This window comes from Loxodonta africana, chromosome 7 (genome assembly GCF_030014295.1).
Source record: "Loxodonta africana isolate mLoxAfr1 chromosome 7, mLoxAfr1.hap2, whole genome shotgun sequence".
NCBI classification, from domain to species: Eukaryota; Metazoa; Chordata; class Mammalia; order Proboscidea; family Elephantidae; genus Loxodonta; species Loxodonta africana.
In genome coordinates, this window is record NC_087348.1 from 72,740,202 (window position 1) to 72,757,915 (window position 17,714).

Below are 17,714 nucleotides of genomic sequence, written 5' to 3' on the forward strand. Positions count from 1 at the left end.
TTAAAGCCATCCACTTGTGGTATTTCTGTTATAGCAGCACTAGATGACTAAGACAGGCCTTAAAGTCCCTCCTGAAGGGGGCGAAGGAGCTGGAAAAAAAAAAAAAAAAACCAGGTAGAATTGTCTGGCAAACCCTACATTTGGACCTATTGCCTGGCCAGCCTTCTTGGGGCCCTGCCTTCTGTTGGGCAGCTCATAGTGGGAGAAGGAATGCGTATTTATACTGCATTTAAAGAGCCCCTGGTATCTTCCCACATTTTCTCCTAGGTTACTTTCTCTCCAGTTCCTGTTAGAGTGAAAAACAACCTGCATAAGACATGATTGTTCTCCTCAAAAACAAATTTTTCGGAAAACTGGGAAAAGTTGCTCAGAGCTTGCACAATCTTTCTGTGAGCTGATTAGGGAAAGAACACTTTGATTTTATTACTTGTATACTTTGCACACATTGGGAGGAGAGAACAAATAATACTCCATCAAAGGATTGGAGGATTTTCCCGTTTGGTTCATGCTTCCAGGTTTTTAAACAGTTTGGGATTGTGCGTGTCTGTAGTTACATATTTGGCACTTGCCACACATGGCATGTTTCAGCATTTCTGTGTGGGTGCCTCTGCACCAACCTTCCTCCAAGTGAGGGTGCCCACAGCCCATGCATGGCAACCAACTCAAGAGAGCTTTGTTGCTAAGGGACCCTTGGCCAGGATACAGAATACTTACACCAGAAAGCAGCATGCTCCAGCGCCTTGTAGGCCACTTCCTCACGGGTGCCAATACTGAGGGCATCGGCCCCTGGTACAACATTTTAGGGAATGAGGGGTACTTTCATCCCACTCCCAATCTCATTGTGCTAACTAGGAAGCATTTCAGAGGCTTGTTGTGCTCACCTTTGGCATAGATGATTAAAGCAGGCTAGTTTAAGCTGACTCTAGCCAAGGAGTATTGAAAAGCAAAGATGTCAACTTGAGGACTAAAGTGTGCCTGACCCAAGCCATGGTATTTTCAGTCGCTTCATATGCATGAGAAAACTGGACAATGAATAAAGAAGACTGAAGAAAAATTGTGGTGTTGGCAAAAGTATTGAATATACCATGGACTGCCAAAAGAAAGAACAAATCTGTCTGAAAGAAGTATAACTAGAATGCTCCTTAGAAGCAAGGATGGCAAGACTGTGTCTCACATATTTTGGACATATTATCAGGAGGGATCAGTCCCTGGGGATGGACATAATGCTTGGTAAAGTAGAGGGTCAGCAAAAAAGAGGAAGACCCTCAACGAGGTGGACTGACGCAGTGGCTACAACAACAGGCTCAAGCATAATTGATTGTGAGCATAGCGCAGGACAGGCAGTGTTTTGTTCTGTAGCACATAGGGTCACTATGAGACGGAACTGACTTGGCAGCACCTAACAACAACAACAAGCCAAGGACTACTCTCCAGAAATGTAGGACCAAGATGGTTCGATCTCTTGCTTTTCCAAGAAAAGCAGGAAATCCAGACCTTTATTGTGAATTCTACAGAATATGAAATGTTGCAACTAATTAAAACGCTTGTAAACACTGCTCATATCAAACAGACACCAAAAACTAACCCAAACTTGTTGCTCTTGAGTCGATTCCAACTTACAGGACAGAGTAGAACTGCCCCATACGGTTTCTTAGGCTGTAATCTGTATGGAAACAAACTGCCACATTTTTTCTTCCACAGAGTGGCTGGTGGTTCAAACCGCTGACTTTTTGGTTAGCAGCTGAGTGCTTAACCATTGCAGCAGCAGAACTCCTTCAAACAGTCCCAGCTAAAAACCCACTGCCATGGAGTTGATTCCAACTCCTAGTAACCATATAGGACAGGGTAGAACTGCCCTACAGAGTTTCCAAGGAGCAGCTGGTGGGTTTGAACTGCTGACCTTTTGGTTTGCAGCCAAGCTCTTAACCACTGTGCCACCAGTGCTCCCAAACAGTCCCACAGGTCCCTAATTTGCCTTCTCTGAAGGTAAGAGAATAGGTTACAGGGGCTGTCATTCCTTAACTGGCATCTAAGAGGCCACACATCAAGAAAACCTATTAATGATGTGAGGAGGAGTCCATGGACAAACTTCAGCCCTCCCTGGTCACCAGAGAATCCACATAGTATAAAATGTTCCTATTGCACCCTCTTTCTAGCTGTCCCATTTGGCTTTGCACCTGCTGCTAGCCTTGCTCGTTCCCACCCCAGCTCACCATCTTTCATTTTGATACACTGCCTCCGCTTCTTGACCTCAGATGCTTCCCTGAACCCTGCTCCCCAGACCATGACCTAACATCCTCGTGCTTCCCTTCTGGCCCCTTGGAAGCCCCCAACCCCTCTGCTGCTTGCCTGGCCTCCACCAGGGCAGCCTGGTGAACAAAGGATGGAAAGACCTGGTTAATTTAAAGTAAAGCCACCACTCATTTTAATGGTAGACTGAAGTAATGAATATTTGTAAACAGTATGACACGGATCAAAGTGCCTACATATTCATCATTTCCTTTTATTATCACATCTTCTGAGACAGACCAGGCCTGTGATCATTAAGGTTATGTGTCACCTTGGCTGGGCCATGATCCTCAGTGATTTGGCAGTTGTATAAAGATGTGATCAATTGCATGATGAGATTTGATATAATGTGATCACCTCCATGATGGGATCTGCTGTGAGTAGCCAATCAGTTGAAAGGCAGTTTCCTTGGGGGTGTGGCCTTTCTCCAATATAGATGGGCTTTCTGGCAAGGCTTGTGGCCTTTTCTCACTCTGGATGCTGCAGCAGGCTCCTGTTCATCTGACCTCCATTCTTGGGACTTGAGCTAGCAGCTTACCTACCGTCTTGCCTGCCAATCTTGGGATTCATTGGTCTCTACAGACTGTGGGCCAGGAGAAGCTTCCAGGTTGACCCATGAACTTGGGACTTTCCAGCTTCTACAGCCTAGTGAGCCATTTCCTTGGTATAAATCTCTCTCCATATATATTTATATGCTTTACTAGTTTTGCTTTTCTAGAGAACCCAGCCTAAGACAAGGCCTTTGACCATTTTACAGTTATGGGAACTGAGGGACCATGTGACAAGAGGACAAAACATGCCAGTTCACCATCAGCACATCAAGGTGATACTATCCGTAGAACGAGTTATTGCTTTTTGGGAAACTCCTTGGGCATCTCTTCCAGGAGGAGCCCCTGATGGAAAGATGGATATCTGTGTTCATGGAGGGACTAGAGCTCTGGGACATTAATATCACACGCAAGTAAAACTTTGCTGAAGATCATTCAAAAGTGACTGCAGCAGTATATCAACAGAAATTCAGGCCGGATTCCAAAGAGGACATGGAACCGGGGATATCATTGCTAATGTCAGATAGACCCTGGCTGAAAGCAGAGAATACCAGAAAGATGTTTACCTGTATTTTATTGACTACGCAAAGGCTTTCGACTGTGTGGGTCATAACAAATTACAGATAAAATTGCAAAGAATGGGAATTTCAGAACACTTAATTTTGCTCAAGAAGTACCTGTACATAGATCAAGAAGCAGTTGTCCAGACAGAACAAGGGGTGGTTTAAAGTCAGGAAAGGTATGCGTCAGGGTTGTCTCCTTTCACCATACCTATTCAATCTGTATGCTGAGCAAATAATCTGAGAAGCTGGGCTGTATGAAGAAGAACGAGGCATCAGGACTGGAGGAAGACTCGTTAACAACCTGTGTTATTCAAATGACACAACCTTCCTTGCTGAAAGTGAAGAGGACATGAAGCACTTAGTGATGAAGATCAAAGACCACAGCCTTCAGTGTGGATTACACCTCAACATAAAGAAAACAAAAATCCTCACAACTGCACCAATAAGTAACATCATGATAAATGGAGAAAAGATTGAAGTTGTCAAGGATTTCATTTTACTTGCATCCACAATCACCCACAGAAGCAGCAGTCAAGAAATCAAAAGGTGCATTGCCCTGGGCAAATCAGCTGCAAAAGACCTCTTTAAAGTGTTGAAAAACAAAGATGCCACCTTGAAGACTAAGGTGTGCCTAACATAAGTCATGGTATTTTCAATTGCATCATATGCATATGAAAGGTGGACAATGAATAAGGAAGACAGAAGAATTGATGCCTTTGAATTGCGGTGTTAGAAAAGGATATTGAATATACTATGGATTGCCAAAAGAATGAACAAGTCTGTCCTGGAAGAAGGACAACCAGAATGCTCCTTAGAAGCAAGGATGGCAAGACTAAGTCTTACATACTTTGGACATGTTAGTAGGAGCAATCAGTCCTTGGAGAAGGACATCGTGCCTGGTAGAGTAGACGGTCAACAAAAAAGAGGAAGACCTTCAACGAGATGGATTGACACAGTGGCTACAACAATGGGCTCAAGCATAACGACAATTGTGAGCATGGCGCAGGATGGGGCAGTGTTTCCTTCTGTAGTACATAGGGTTGCTGTGAGTCAGAATTGACTTGATGGCACTTAACAACAACATTCATTATCTCAACCAATAGGAGTCATATGAATTCATGGATAGATTTGCTGTCAGCATTTCTTGTTATTTTCAAGCCTAATCTTCAGAATTGCCTATCTCCAACACCATAATGGACAAACTCATTGGAGTAGCATTCAAGGTCCTTCAGAAGCTGGTTTGACTTCTTATTCTAGCTTCATCTTTGCTCCCACCCCAACCCCTTCTATACCACGTGCTCCAGGTACATTGATGTCTCCCAATTCCCAATTATGTCCTTTGCTAATGCTGTTCCCTTTGCCCATAATATCTCTCCTAATATCTTTGTCTTCCCAGCTTATATATATCCCTCAAGAACTAGCTCAGATGTCCCCTCTTCTATATAGGTTTTTCAACTCCCCTACCTAGGGAGTTTTCTTTTACCTGAGTCCCACAGAATATAGCCCATCTCTTTTATTTTTTATAAGTATTAGTTTAATTTTCTGTACCTCCTGCTAGACTGTGAGCCCTTGAGACCCTTATATTTGTAAGATCAAGCTACTCCTGGTACATGGTGGATACCTACCTAAGAAGTATTTGTTGAATGAGAGAAAAATAACATGAAAGTAATACAACCATTTATTGAAAATATCAGTTATGTGGTAAGTACTTTACCAACATTGTTGTTAATCCTCACACCAACCTTGTGAATTAGATTTTTGTGTGTGTGTGTGAATTAGATTTTTTGATCCTTAGGCATAGAGGGGTTAAATAACTTCCCCAAAGACACAGAGATAGTAGCTAGCTGAGGAGCAAACATTTGAGTCCATGACTGTTTGACTCTTACAGTAGGCATCGCTGGTTCCTACTCTGGCCAAATTGCTCTTCCATGAGCTTGGAGATTCTGAGTGCTTCCGCCTCCTTCAACCACTGCAGTTCTCTCCTGTTGAAGAGATCCTGGTTAAGAACATAGAGCCCAAGGAATGTCTTCTTGGGGATCTGGCTTTGGGCTTCCAAATGAAAGCACCCTTTCTGCAAGGGAAGCAACACAATGTTCCCTGGCCAGACTCTCCCTCAGAGACTGTTTGCCAGCTCACATGGTCTTATGTGTGAGGCCAAGAGAGGGAAGAGATGCAAGTGAAAATGGAAAGAGCTGGGTTCACTGAAAATTGTGGGATTCGGAGTCTTCCAGACAGCTCTGTATAAGTAAGACCCACTTTACAAAGTATAATGTGAAAAGGAGACAGAGCTTCCTCCCCACCTTGCAAGGAACCAACACCTACACATGGAGAGCTTAAGAACACAGTTCAGCTCAGTCTGTGTGTGGCACCTGTCCATTGGCAGCCCCCTAGGCTGTGGCTGCATCAGGGCTAGTGGAGGTAAGAATGCTGAATGCCCAGGGGCTCCAAAAGGACCTGGCCCTCCAGAGAAAATGGCGATGGAAGCAACCAGCTCTCACTGCTCTAAAGCTGCAGGAAGCACACCAATGGTGGGAGATGATGTGACATGCTGAGGAGCAGCAGGAGATGCTATCTTTGACATAGACTGTAGTGTATTCAGGAGCCCTGGTGGTGCAGTGGTGAAGAGCTTGGCTACTAACCAAAATGTCAACAGTTTGAATCCACCAGCTGCCCCTTGAAAACCCAGTGGGGCAGTTCTGATCTGTCCTGTTGGGTCGCTATGAGTCGGAATTGACTCTGCAGCAACGGATTTGGGTTTGTTTGTTTGTTTTGGTTTGTAGTGCATTCAGAGGGCCTTGGCAGCAGAGGAGCACGTGTCCGTAAAGGGGGCTGGGGTTGAGGAGAAGGAAAATGGCAGGCACCATGCTAAGCTGATGAAGGGACATGTGCAACAACCCTAGAGAGTCTTCCAGATATAACTGGGAACAATTCTGAAATGAAAAATACTGCAGTAGCAGGTAGGTAAAAGAACCAGAGAGATACTGTGTATTCCTGTTAATGTGGTCCTACCTATACCCCCAGTCCAGTTACCAAAACCAAAAACCAAACCCATAGCCATCGAGTCAATTCTGACTCAAAGTGACCCTGTTTAAGACAGAGTAGAACTGCCCCATACGGTTTCCAAGGAGCGGCTGGTAGATTCCAACTGGCAATGTTTTGGTTAGCAGCCAAGCCCTAAACCACTGCACCACCATGGCTTTTAGACTGGGAAAATACATGTTAAAGGTGCATCATTATAAATTTTACTGTATACTCCATATTGTTTTTATCTCATTAATTCATTTATTCACTCAGCAGATATTTATTATACCCCTGATATGGCTTTACAATTCACAAAGCCATCAGCAGCACAATTCCACTATAACTTCACCAACAAAACAAAAAACCCAGTTGTCATAGTGACCCTATATGTTTCAAAGCAGAACTGTGCTCCATATGGTTTTCAGTGGCTGTGACTTTTTGTAAGTAGATTGCCTGGCCTTTTTTTTAAGATGCCACTGGGTAGATTTGAACCTCCAACCTTTCAGTTAGTAGCCAAGTGCTTAACCATTTGTACCACCCAGGACTCCTTCACCAACGTAAGATATTATTTTGAATGTTATTAATTCAGTAAATATGAAATAATGCCTCAAAACTAAGGACTGGACAATAACTTTGTTCTAATTTCAGAAACATATTTACTTAAACATTTTTCAAAGCAACAACAAATTGCATTTCATTATTCATTGAACAAATCATCATTATCAAAATGTCAAAATTACACAACTATAGGAATTTTGTGACTTAATACTGTGACTCAATATCAGGAATGGATGGTGCCACGACCTTTTTCCTGGCCTCTACTCTCTCCATCAGCCAGGTCTGGTCACAGTCTGAGGGCTCTGCACCATTCCTCTCCCACATTGTTAGTGAGAACTTCTAGCAAAGGGATGGCTGATTTTAGAGCGTGAAAAGTGGACTGTATTAAGTGAGGGAGACACCTGCTAGGGGATGAAGAAGAAACCATCTTTGTTTTTTTTTTCCCTGAATAGTCCAGATAAACTACATTTATCCCCTTATCAAGATATCTCCGAGTGTCATGATGCTGGAATAAATGCTTCATCTCCAGGCCTGAAAGTTCCACCATCCTCTGCCTAATTCTATCTCTGTTTTTATTCCAAACTACCAGGGCCCTCCCTCAGCAGGAACATCTTGCAGTCCACCTGCAATCATCCTTACTGGGGATGCCAGCTCACCAGAAGGAGATACTGACAAAAACCTGGCCAACAGGTACATGCTCCACGTGCCTGATCCTTGTGCTTTGAAGAACAATATGTTCTAGAACATGGGGGTCAAAGAGCTATATACTTTTTTAAAAAAATAGATCTTTACTTCTTTCTTGTATCATTTTATTGATGAAAATACAGTCAAGCAGGTTTTCAAAATGGGAGAGAGAACTTGGAATTTTTCCACTGTATTTTTCCCCCCAATTTTTTTTTTTTAATTTCCTGGATTTTGCCCTTTGTATCTGTTAGCCTTTAAGAAAAACAAAAGCCATAGCAGACTTGTCCCCCAGATATTTGCAGACAGATCTGAAAGATGTGAATCTTTATTGTAGAATTCTGCTCCTGGTCAAAGTGGGGCCCGTGAAGAAGATCTCTTGGAAGAGACATTGGCCAACATGCACAAGATTGTCACTGCGTTGGTTTTTAGCAGTGCTAGCCAATGCATTGTCAAGCTAGAGTGAAGTTGTCAAAGTATACTTTCCAGAGTTAAAAAAATAGTTCTCATATAAACATATACTAAGCAAGTGTCAAAGATTTTATTTAACTCATTAGTGAGAGAATCAAGCAGCAAAACAAAGTCAGTTGGATATAAGCAATGTATATATACATATAATCAGTGGTCAGGAAAACAATGCTGGAATACAATTGCTAATTTAGATATAAAATAGGTCAATGAAACTATAATTTTGTAGTTATCTTTTCTCCTACACAGAAGTCATCTGCATCTGTACCAGACAAGAAGCATTTACATCTTATGAGCTTGTTTACAGGTTAGGTGTTAACTCAGAGTCTGTGTCCTAATAAATAGTAAATAATGAGTCAGAGTAACATCTCTTTAGAGCAATGGTTTCCAAACTTTACCATCCATCAGAATCACCTGCAGGGCTTGTCAAACCATAGATTGCTAGGCCCCACCCCCAGGGTTTCTGATTTGGGAGGTCTGGGTTTGTTGTTAGCTGCCCTTAAGTTGGCCATGACTCATGGCAACCCCATGCACAATGAATGAAACACTGTCTGGTCCTGTGCCAACCCCATGATGGGTTTCAGATTCTACTGCTGTTATCCATAGGGTTTTCACTGGCTGATTTTTGGAAGTAGATCATAGAGGCTTTTCTTCCTCGTCTGTTTTAGTTTGGAAGCTCTGCTGAATCCTCTTTAGCATCATAGCAACATGCAAGCCTCCACTGACAAAGGGGTAGTAGCTGCACTTGAGGTATATTGGTAGGGAATTGAGCCAGGTCTTCTGCATGGAAGGAGAAAATTCTACCACTGAACCACAACTGCCCTCTAAAAGGGCCTGAAAATTTGCATTTCTATGAGGCTCCCAAGTTGAAAGTCAGGTGACCCTTACATGAACTTGGAAATATAACTTTGAAAGGATATACAGATATCTTTTTGCCTTATTTCCAAGTTTGGAACAAATTCTCTGACCAAGATGACTCTGTTCTATCTTTTCAGAGCTCATAGTCCGCACAGGAGGGTTTCTCACCGACACCTGAAGGTTTCCACAGCTTCACTGACTTCTGTGGGTGAGGACTAGACCAATTAATCTTATTTCTGCAACCAAAAAGTGTATTTGAATAGGAAGGCTGTGGTCTGACAGCTTGGCTAAGCTTGGGCCCCTTCCCTTCTCCTGCTCCTCAGGCAGCCCCATCCCAACAAGTCCAGCAGGGCACAGTAGATCAGCCCTTCTGTGTTTGAGCTCAGAACAAGTATGGTATCTAATTTCAATTTCTTTTGGCAAAAAAAAGGCAATACCAGGCATGAAGAAGATGAAGGAGTCAGACAGAGATATGAAATTCAGAACAGCTGGTGAGGTTCAATTCAGGGGCTCAGGCGGCAGAGCCCTCTGCCTCCAGTAGAAAGACTCACCCAGGCAGGAGTGTGCCAAGTACAAGGCTGGCTGCCCCATTACCCACTCATTCCCCAAATGTTTTCTCAGGGTCTGCACTGGGCCAGCCACTGGGACCATAGATGTGATACAGACTTGGTCCCTGCCTTCATGGAGCTCATAGTCTACAAGGAGCCCGAGAAGTAGACAGATAAGATCAGGATGCTATATTGTAAGGGCCTTCACAGAAGTGTTGGAACTCTGGTGGCACAGTGGTTAAGCGTTCAGCTGCTAACCAAAAGATTGGCAGTTCAAATCTATCAGCTGCACTTTGGAAACCCTATGGGGCAGCTCTGCTTTCTCCTATAGGGTTGCTATGAGTTGGAATCAACTTGACAGCAGTGGGTTTTGTTTTATGGGTTCACAGAAGTGCTAGTGAAACTGAGGGAAGAAGGGGGCCAATTCTCTCTGGGGAGGGGGAGGGTTGGGTAGGTGTTCTGGAGAGGATGGTATTTGAGTCCTTAGAGAGTTGGACAGACAGACATGAGGGAGGAAAGGCATTACAGGTGGAAGAAGCAACATGATAGAGCAGAAGAGCCACAACCTAGCACTCTGTTGGTAACTGAATATTCTGCCATGTATATTAGTTAGTACTCTTTCAAATGATAGAAATGCAACTCAAACTATTTTACACCAAAAAAACTAAAACTAAATAAAAGCCAGGGGCTGTGGTTTTAGGTAGTGCTGGATCCAGGTGCCCAATTTAGTAATTGTCGCATTCCATCTCTCAAGTTTGCTTTTTTGTGTGTTAGCTTTCTTTTTGGGAAGGCTCTTCAAACAGGGTAGCAAGTCATACCAGTAACTCCAGGTTTATATCCCATCAGTAGAAAAAGAGTTTTCTTCCCTAATATACATCACAAAATTTCCAGGATTGACCTTCTCTGGACTCACATGGCTATCCCTGAACCAATCACTGTGGCTGAAGGGATCAAATTTATTGATTGGCCAAATAATAAAATCTATTAAAACATTCTGCATCCCACTTTGAAGGGTGGCGTCTGGGGTCTTAAACGGTAGCAAGCAGCCATCTAAGATGCATCAATTGGTCTCAACCCACCTGGATCAAAGGAGAATGAAGAACACCAAGGACACAAGGTGATTATGAGCCCAAGAGACAGAAAGGGCCACATGAACCAGAGACTACATCATCCTAAGGCCAGAAGAACTAGATGGTGCCTGGCTATAACCGATGACTGCCCTGACAAGGAACACAACAGAGAACCCCTGAGGGAGCAGGAGAGTAGTATTGCAGACCCCAAATTCTCGTAAGACCAGACTTAATGGTCTGACTGAGACTAGAAGGACCCTGGTGGTCATGGCCTCCAGACCTTCTGTTGGCCCAGGACAGGAACCATTCCCAAAGTCAACTCTTCAGACATGGATTGGACTGGACAATGGGTTGGAGAGGGATGCTGGTGAGGAGTGAGCTTCTTGGATTGGGTGGACACTTGAGACTATGTTGGCATCTCCTGCCTGGAGGGTAGATGAGAGGATAGAGGGGGTTAGAAGCTGGAGAAATGGACACGAAAAGAGGGAGTAGAGGGGGACAGCAGGCTGTCTCATTAGGGGGAGAGTAATTGGGAGTGTGTAGTAAGGTGTATATAACTTTTTGTGTGAGAGACTGACTTGATTTGTAAACTTTCACTTAAAGCACAATAAAAAAAAAAATTATTGATTGGCCAAGACTGGTACATGTTCCCACTCCTGGCATGGGGGTGAGGTGCGGAGGGATTAGCTCCTCCCTAACTAATGCAATGATGAGTTAGAGGGGTTTCCTTCACGGAAAAGTTAGGAGCTACTCTCTGAAAAAGGGTGAATAGAGGCCGGGGAGGCAAAAAACAGGAACCGACTACAGAGTGGCTGGAATGGAGGGGTCTAGGAAAGAGTATGTGGGACAGGGCCCAGTTTGATGTTCAGATGTTACAGTGACCACCACGAACAACCTTGATGACATAAGGCAGGAGAATGGCATGGTCAGATACAGCTCTTAGGAAGGTTACTCCAATAGGCAGCAGAGGGAGGAATGGAGTGAATAGCCTGGAGGCAAGGGAGCCTATGAGGAGGCTGATGTAATTTTTCAGGTAAGAGCTAATGACCAAGAATGGAGATGAGGGGACAGGTTCCAGAGATATTGATGAGGTAAATGCCAGGACTTGATCAGTTGGTTGGACATGGAGGGAGTGAAGAAGAGGGAGGAGTGTGGAGTGACTCTCATGTCTCTGAGTAGCTGGGTGACAAGTGGTGTCCTTCACCCAGAGAGGGGCTGCTGGTGCAGGGGCAGTTTGGGAGAAGGATAGGTATAAACAATATGAGTACAGAAAAGAAAGGAGGTAAGGTGGCCATAGGATTGTGTCTGTGGCCCATGATCTTTGAAATGTCCCCTTTATCCACACACCTTAAGTTCACCAGCTTGTTAAAGAAACAGGGACTCAAAGTAAGAACACACTAGCGGGGGTAGATAGCATGCAGGTGGGGCTCCTGGATGGCCTTTCTTTAAAGTTCAGTGCAGTATAGGAGTCTGAGGTAGCTTCATGGCCATTTGTGACAGAGGACATGCCATGGCCACAGGCTAAAGGTCAGAGTGCCCAGGCCTGCTGAGGAAGCCACCCCTGCCTGCGTGCAGCCTGTCTATGGACGGGCATGGCCAGGGTTTGGCTGCTGTGTCTGCTCTGAGCAGCATCCCTGGGCAGAGGTTGGGGCGGCAGGGCCTCTCAGCCTGGGGCCAAGGATTCAGGGACTCTTACCCTGTGCTCACCTCCCTCTGTAGACCCTGCAGGGCACATCATTGATCTGGTAAATGACCAGCTGCCGGATATCAGCATCTCCGAGGAGGACAAGAAGAAAAACCTGGCACTGCTGGAAGAAGCCAAGACAGTGAGTGAGCGATTCCTGTCTCGCCGAGGGAGGAAGTCCAGAAGCAGCCCAGGAGACTCCCCGTCAGGTAGGGCAGGGCCAGGAAGGCTGCCCTGAGCCACTCCAAGGCAGGGGTAGGGGTGCAGGAGGAAGCACCTGGCCCCAATTGTAGTGGTAGCCTAGCTTCCGAGGCGGTTGCCTTTGACTTGCCTGCCTCCAGGCTTCTGGTCCCCAAGAGGAGTGAGCCATCTAGAGACAATACTGAGAGGAGAGAGATCTTGCTTAGTTTCAGAAGTGCCTGTACAACTCTAGCTGAGAAAGCTTTCCCACTTTTCATTCTTTGGCCCTGAAGATGACATTTGTAGTTTCCTGTTTTGTAAAGAAGCATCAACCCATTTGATATCTATGAACTTGAATACCTCACCCCACCCCCTACTGCTTCCAGCTTCCGTGTCCCTTAGTCCTTCTCTGCGAAGCTCATACACACAGACTGGGCCACCCTGCATGGATGGGTTCTGTGTGACAGTCCTACCTTCCCCAGGGAGCCCTGCTCTCCTGGCCACCTCCTCAGTCAGTAAAGGCCTGAAGAGGCCGTCACTGGGCTTCCTCTTCCTGATCTTCAGCTGTGGGTCTTGGGAAGGATTCTAGGTACTATGGGGGGTTAGGAGGGGTCTTTCAGGTATTTCTGAGTTAGAAGGAAGATTTTCCTGGGCCCTGAAATCCTCCTGCTACCCCTATAGCTAGAGTGACTCTTCTTTCTGAGCAAAAAGTTAGAGCAGTTTTTAGGTAAGTCTGAACCTAGGAGGGGAAAGGGAGCATTTGAAATCAGAGCCATCCTGAAAAATCCAGCAGGAAGTACAGTCATTGAAGCTCTGCCTCACAAGCAATGCCAGGTCCTCAGTTTCTGGAAGGTGCTTCGAGGTCAGGCCAGGTAGGCTAAGGAGTGCCAGCCCCTTTCACCCTTCTGAATGATTTGAGGGCTCCCTTTGTTGGGCAGGCAGCAGGGAGGGGTTGGGCTATGGTAGGAAGAACCTTGTATGGCCATCATGAATCAGCCACTGATCCCAATTAGGCAGATTCAGTTTCCAGGAGTCAGAAATATCTGAAAGGAGGTCTTCGTTAGGTTGAAGTCTATGATGAATACCAGCCAATTTGTATGTGTCTCCTCAGCTGTTTCCCCGAACCTCAGCCCCGGACCTTCCCCTGCATCCTCTCGGAGCAACTCGCTTACAGTCCCCATCCCTCCAGGTGAGGTCCAACCCTGCCAGGCATTTCTTGCCCTGGCTTCTTCCTTTGGATGGTGGCTTAGCCCTTCCCCTTGACTGACCAAGATGCCTCCCAGCCACCTTCCCTCTATCCTGCAGGCTTCCAATTCAGGACCTCTATTCAGCCCCATAGGAGGCAGATGTACTTTCTTTTGGGGCTTGGGAGGTAGTGTAGGGAGGTGGGGCTAGCCCAGAATGGCCAGACTTGGTGAGGATGGGGGTGATATTATCGGAAGGGGAAATATGACAGGCTCTCTCTCTGCCCAGCAGGCCCAGAGAGGACCCAAAGAGAAGTCCAGCACACAGCTTACTTGGAAAGCCTACTGGCCACTCTTTGCTTTTTGGTTTCTTATCTCATTAGGCTGTGTTCAGGGCCACACCCTTGGGCTAGGAGGGGAAAGGACAGGGTGCCAGGGGGAGGGAGCAGCCTGTCCTTGTCAGTGCTATGGGACAAGTTCAGGCTCAAATCAGGAATCTGGGGTTCAAATTCCAGTGCAGATACTTCCTGGCTGTGTAGGTTTGCCTCAGTTTCCCCATGGTTTCTGTGGGGATTAAATGAGAACTCACCACCGAACCTGCCATAAGGGAGGGAGGTAGTCAACAAATGGTGTTGTTACTGTTTCCTAGGCCTAGATTGCTAAGAAGGACGTTCTGGGGAGGGACAGCTGAGGGCCTGGAGTGCTGGACAATACTCACCAGTATCTGGACCATTTCAGGTTTGGATTCATGCAGTGGCCCACAGACCCCTCTACCTGGAGCACCACCACAGGTAACAGGGGCCCCACTCAGGGTTTCTGTGCCAATGTATCTCTCTCCTAGTATCCAGGAGGCCTCCCTATGGTCTACTTGAGATGAGGGTGTTGGTCAAGGGAGGAATTTACACCGCTGCCAGGGGCCTCTTTGGGGGTATTTCAAGAGAAAATATAGTCTCATCCATTGCTGACTGACTTGTGTTTACTTTTACCAGCACAAGGAGGATGAGTCTGAAGTCTCTTCACCTCACCATGGCGAGTCTGTGAGTTTGAGGTTTGCCCTACTAGGGTGATTTGGGTCTGAGAGCCAGAGTCCCCTGGAAGTCTGGGCTGGTACCTGGATAGCCTGCAAGTGTATATGAGTAGAGGCTCAAGGCTGGGAGATGCTGGGGAAACTGGCAGATTCCTCTGCCCTATCATGACGGGAAGTCTGAGGTAGAAAGGCTAGAGAGGTAGGATTCAGTGGGAGCGACCTCCGTGGAGGTTCCTGTCTTCGCTCTGCACCCCCTGGTCAGGCTGTTGGTTAGTGAGAAGAGGGACCTCTAGGCCTAGCAGCCAGGCAAGACTGCTGCTCTTGTCAGCTCAAGTGAAAATTGTAACACAGCTCAAGACCTTGTTTGGGATTCTTACTGGGAGCAGCCGGGGAAAACCCTATCTTTGCAGATAAGCAATACAGAGGCCCCGCACCTGGTCAGAGCTGAGGTGCTCAAGGTGCGTCAAGGGTAGTGTTAGAACACAATCTCACCTACAGCTGGACCCAGTATAAAATGCTCTGGAAGTGTTTCAGTGCACTCATAAGCACAGCTACTCAAATACCCAGACACAGATCCACGCACTCCCCACAAAGCAAGTTTCCCTTGGGGAGTGAAAGTAGAGTGCAGAATCTTAGAACTTCTTACCACCTTTGTAAGAACCACCTCGTCCAGTGATTCTTAACCTCTTTTGGATCATTGAATGCTTTGTGAATTTTGTGAAAGCTGTGGATTCTCTTCCCAGAAACACACACATACACACACACACCTGCATACAGTTTCAGAGGGTTAACAAATTTGATGGGAAATCCAAGTCCCAAGGAGTTAAAGGCCTTTCCAGGCAGAGCTACAACTGAAATCTGGGGCAATTGAGTTGGGGCCAAACTTGTGACTTCCCCAGGCTGTCCTCCACTCCAGCCTCGTCCTCAGCTCCTAGCCTTTGGGAAGTTTGTGGCTGGTTTTGGATTGCAGATCCCAATGTCTTCTCTGTTTTAGAAGTCTCAGGCTTGTTTGCTGACTCAGACCTGACTGAAGAATCTTCCCTCCCTGCCTAGCCCACCTCACATCCAAATGGGTTCCTTAGCAAGGTTTGTGGGGACAGAGGCCCCACATCAGAAACGACCCTACCTACCTTCTCCCCAAGCTGCCTCCAGAGTCCTAGCTCTATCTTGTCTCTTTCAGAATGTTCCCAAAGGGCTAGCTGACCGGAAGCAGAATGACCAGAGGAAAATGTCGCAGGGCAGGCTGGCTCCTCGCTCCCCCACGGTTGAAAAGTCCAAAGAGACTGCAGTAGAACAAAAGGAAAACTTCGATCCCCTTCAGCACCCCGAGACCACACCCAAGGTCCCAGCTCCTGGCACAGGCAGTGTCGGGAAAACGGCCCTGAACAGCCCCCAGCCAGGCCCTGTGGAGAGCGAGCTGGGAAAGCAGCTCCAGAAGACAGCCAGGGAGGGTGACCCTCTGCTGAGAAGCCCAGCCCTGGGCTCTGGAGGGGCAGTCCCCCTATCCCCTCAGGGGAAAGGCTCATCTGGGGAGCTGACAGGGCCCAAGGCTACATCCAAAGCTGATTTGCGGCCCTTGGCCTCCCGGCCCCCCCTGCAGCGGGGGGTCTCCTGGGACAGTGGCCCTGAAGAAATCAGCCCCCGGCTGCAGAAAGTGCTTGCCAAGCTGCCACTGGCAGAGGAAGAGAAGCGTTTTTCAGGGAAAGCCAGCAGCAAGCTGGCCAAAGTGCCTGGGCTCAAAGACTTTCAGATACAAGTGCAGCCCGTGAGGATGCAGAAACTGACCAAACTGCGTGAGGTGAGTTCCTGGGGGCCAGGTGGTGTGTGCTCCAGGGCTCCCTGGGCTGAAAGGCCTTTGGGCTAAGACTGGGGCCTTGAGCAGGGCAGCTCTGGCCTGGACTTGGGCCTTGCAGGACCGTAAACTCCCCACCCTGAGAAATCAGGCCTAGTTGTGTAGTCGCCTTCTTAAACACCAGATTCAGGTGTTTTTTTTGTTTTTTTTTTTTTTGTTGTTGTTGTTGTTTTACGCCAGTTACTAGGGAAAGGTCAGTCTGGGATATAGTAACCACACAAGGCCACATTTCAAGGGGAAAGTGGGATTGTGGAAGACACATGGACCCCTCAGTCCTAGGCTGTTTCCTTCCTCCAATTGGAGCTGGTAGTTCATTAACAGGAATGCCTTGATGGAGTGCCTTGTCACTCCTAGGACTGGGCCAGGCAAGAATGAAATAGCTTTTCCTTTGTAATGCTCATGCTTTCCTTCCTGATGCCTATTAACAAACGGTCTCGAGTCCATCCACAAATATAGTAATGGCCATCAGGGGCTGCTCCTCCTTTGGTGAGTTTCTTCTCACTTCTATAGTGTCTCTCACTTTCACTGGCCATCCAACCAGGCACAGTGGTCATTCAGGAGCTGCCACCATGTGCAGGGGAGATTGGTGGTATCCAGAGATACAGGGGAGAGAGCCCTGAGCGTATGAGGGAAAGAAGGGGTTAGCAGAGAAAGCAATTTGCGCTCCTGTCTTCCCCAGAAGGCCAACCCAGGCTACAGGCCAAGGCAGCTGGGACCCCGTAGTGTGGGGCCTGGGACCCGCATAGGAGGAGTTGAACAAGGCCCTCCTGGCTGCCTTACAAAGGGTCCAAGGAAAAGAGGCACCTGATAGCATTCAAGCACCAGGGAGAGAATTTCTGAGTCAGCAGGTACACAGACTGTGGCCATTGCTCTGTTCAGAAACCTCCCATGATGCTCTGAGTTGGAGGCTCAGAGGGAACCAAGGCGAGGCCACTGGTTTTAAGATTTTATACAGAAAACCCCACCCAGTCAGAAGGGCCCAACTGACTAGTAGATCAACACAGGGCCTGGTGGGACTACCTGAGGTAGGCCACGGCCACAGATCTCTGGAGAAGGTAGGGCAAAGGAGCCCAGCTGCCAGGGATTTGGCTCATCAGCCCCTGGGCATCAGAGGCCAGGCCTAGGCAACAGGCACCCTCACACCACCAAGGTTTCTCTCACCCAGCAAAGAGGGTTACAGCTC

The 17,714-nt window shown here is 46.9% G+C and overlaps 1 protein-coding gene across 1 annotated transcript in view; it reads left to right on the forward strand.

Moving 5' to 3' along the window:
• IRAG1 (inositol 1,4,5-triphosphate receptor associated 1) overlaps positions 1–17,714 on the forward strand; it is a 156,019-nt gene that overhangs the window by 74,085 nt on the left and 64,220 nt on the right. The window contains 7 exon segments of the mRNA XM_003412003.4: positions 7,569–7,669; positions 9,124–9,194; positions 12,324–12,497; positions 13,580–13,657; positions 14,391–14,443; positions 14,642–14,689; positions 15,860–16,477. Coding sequence (XP_003412051.3) covers positions 7,569–7,669; positions 9,124–9,194; positions 12,324–12,497; positions 13,580–13,657; positions 14,391–14,443; positions 14,642–14,689; positions 15,860–16,477 — 1,143 coding nt within the window.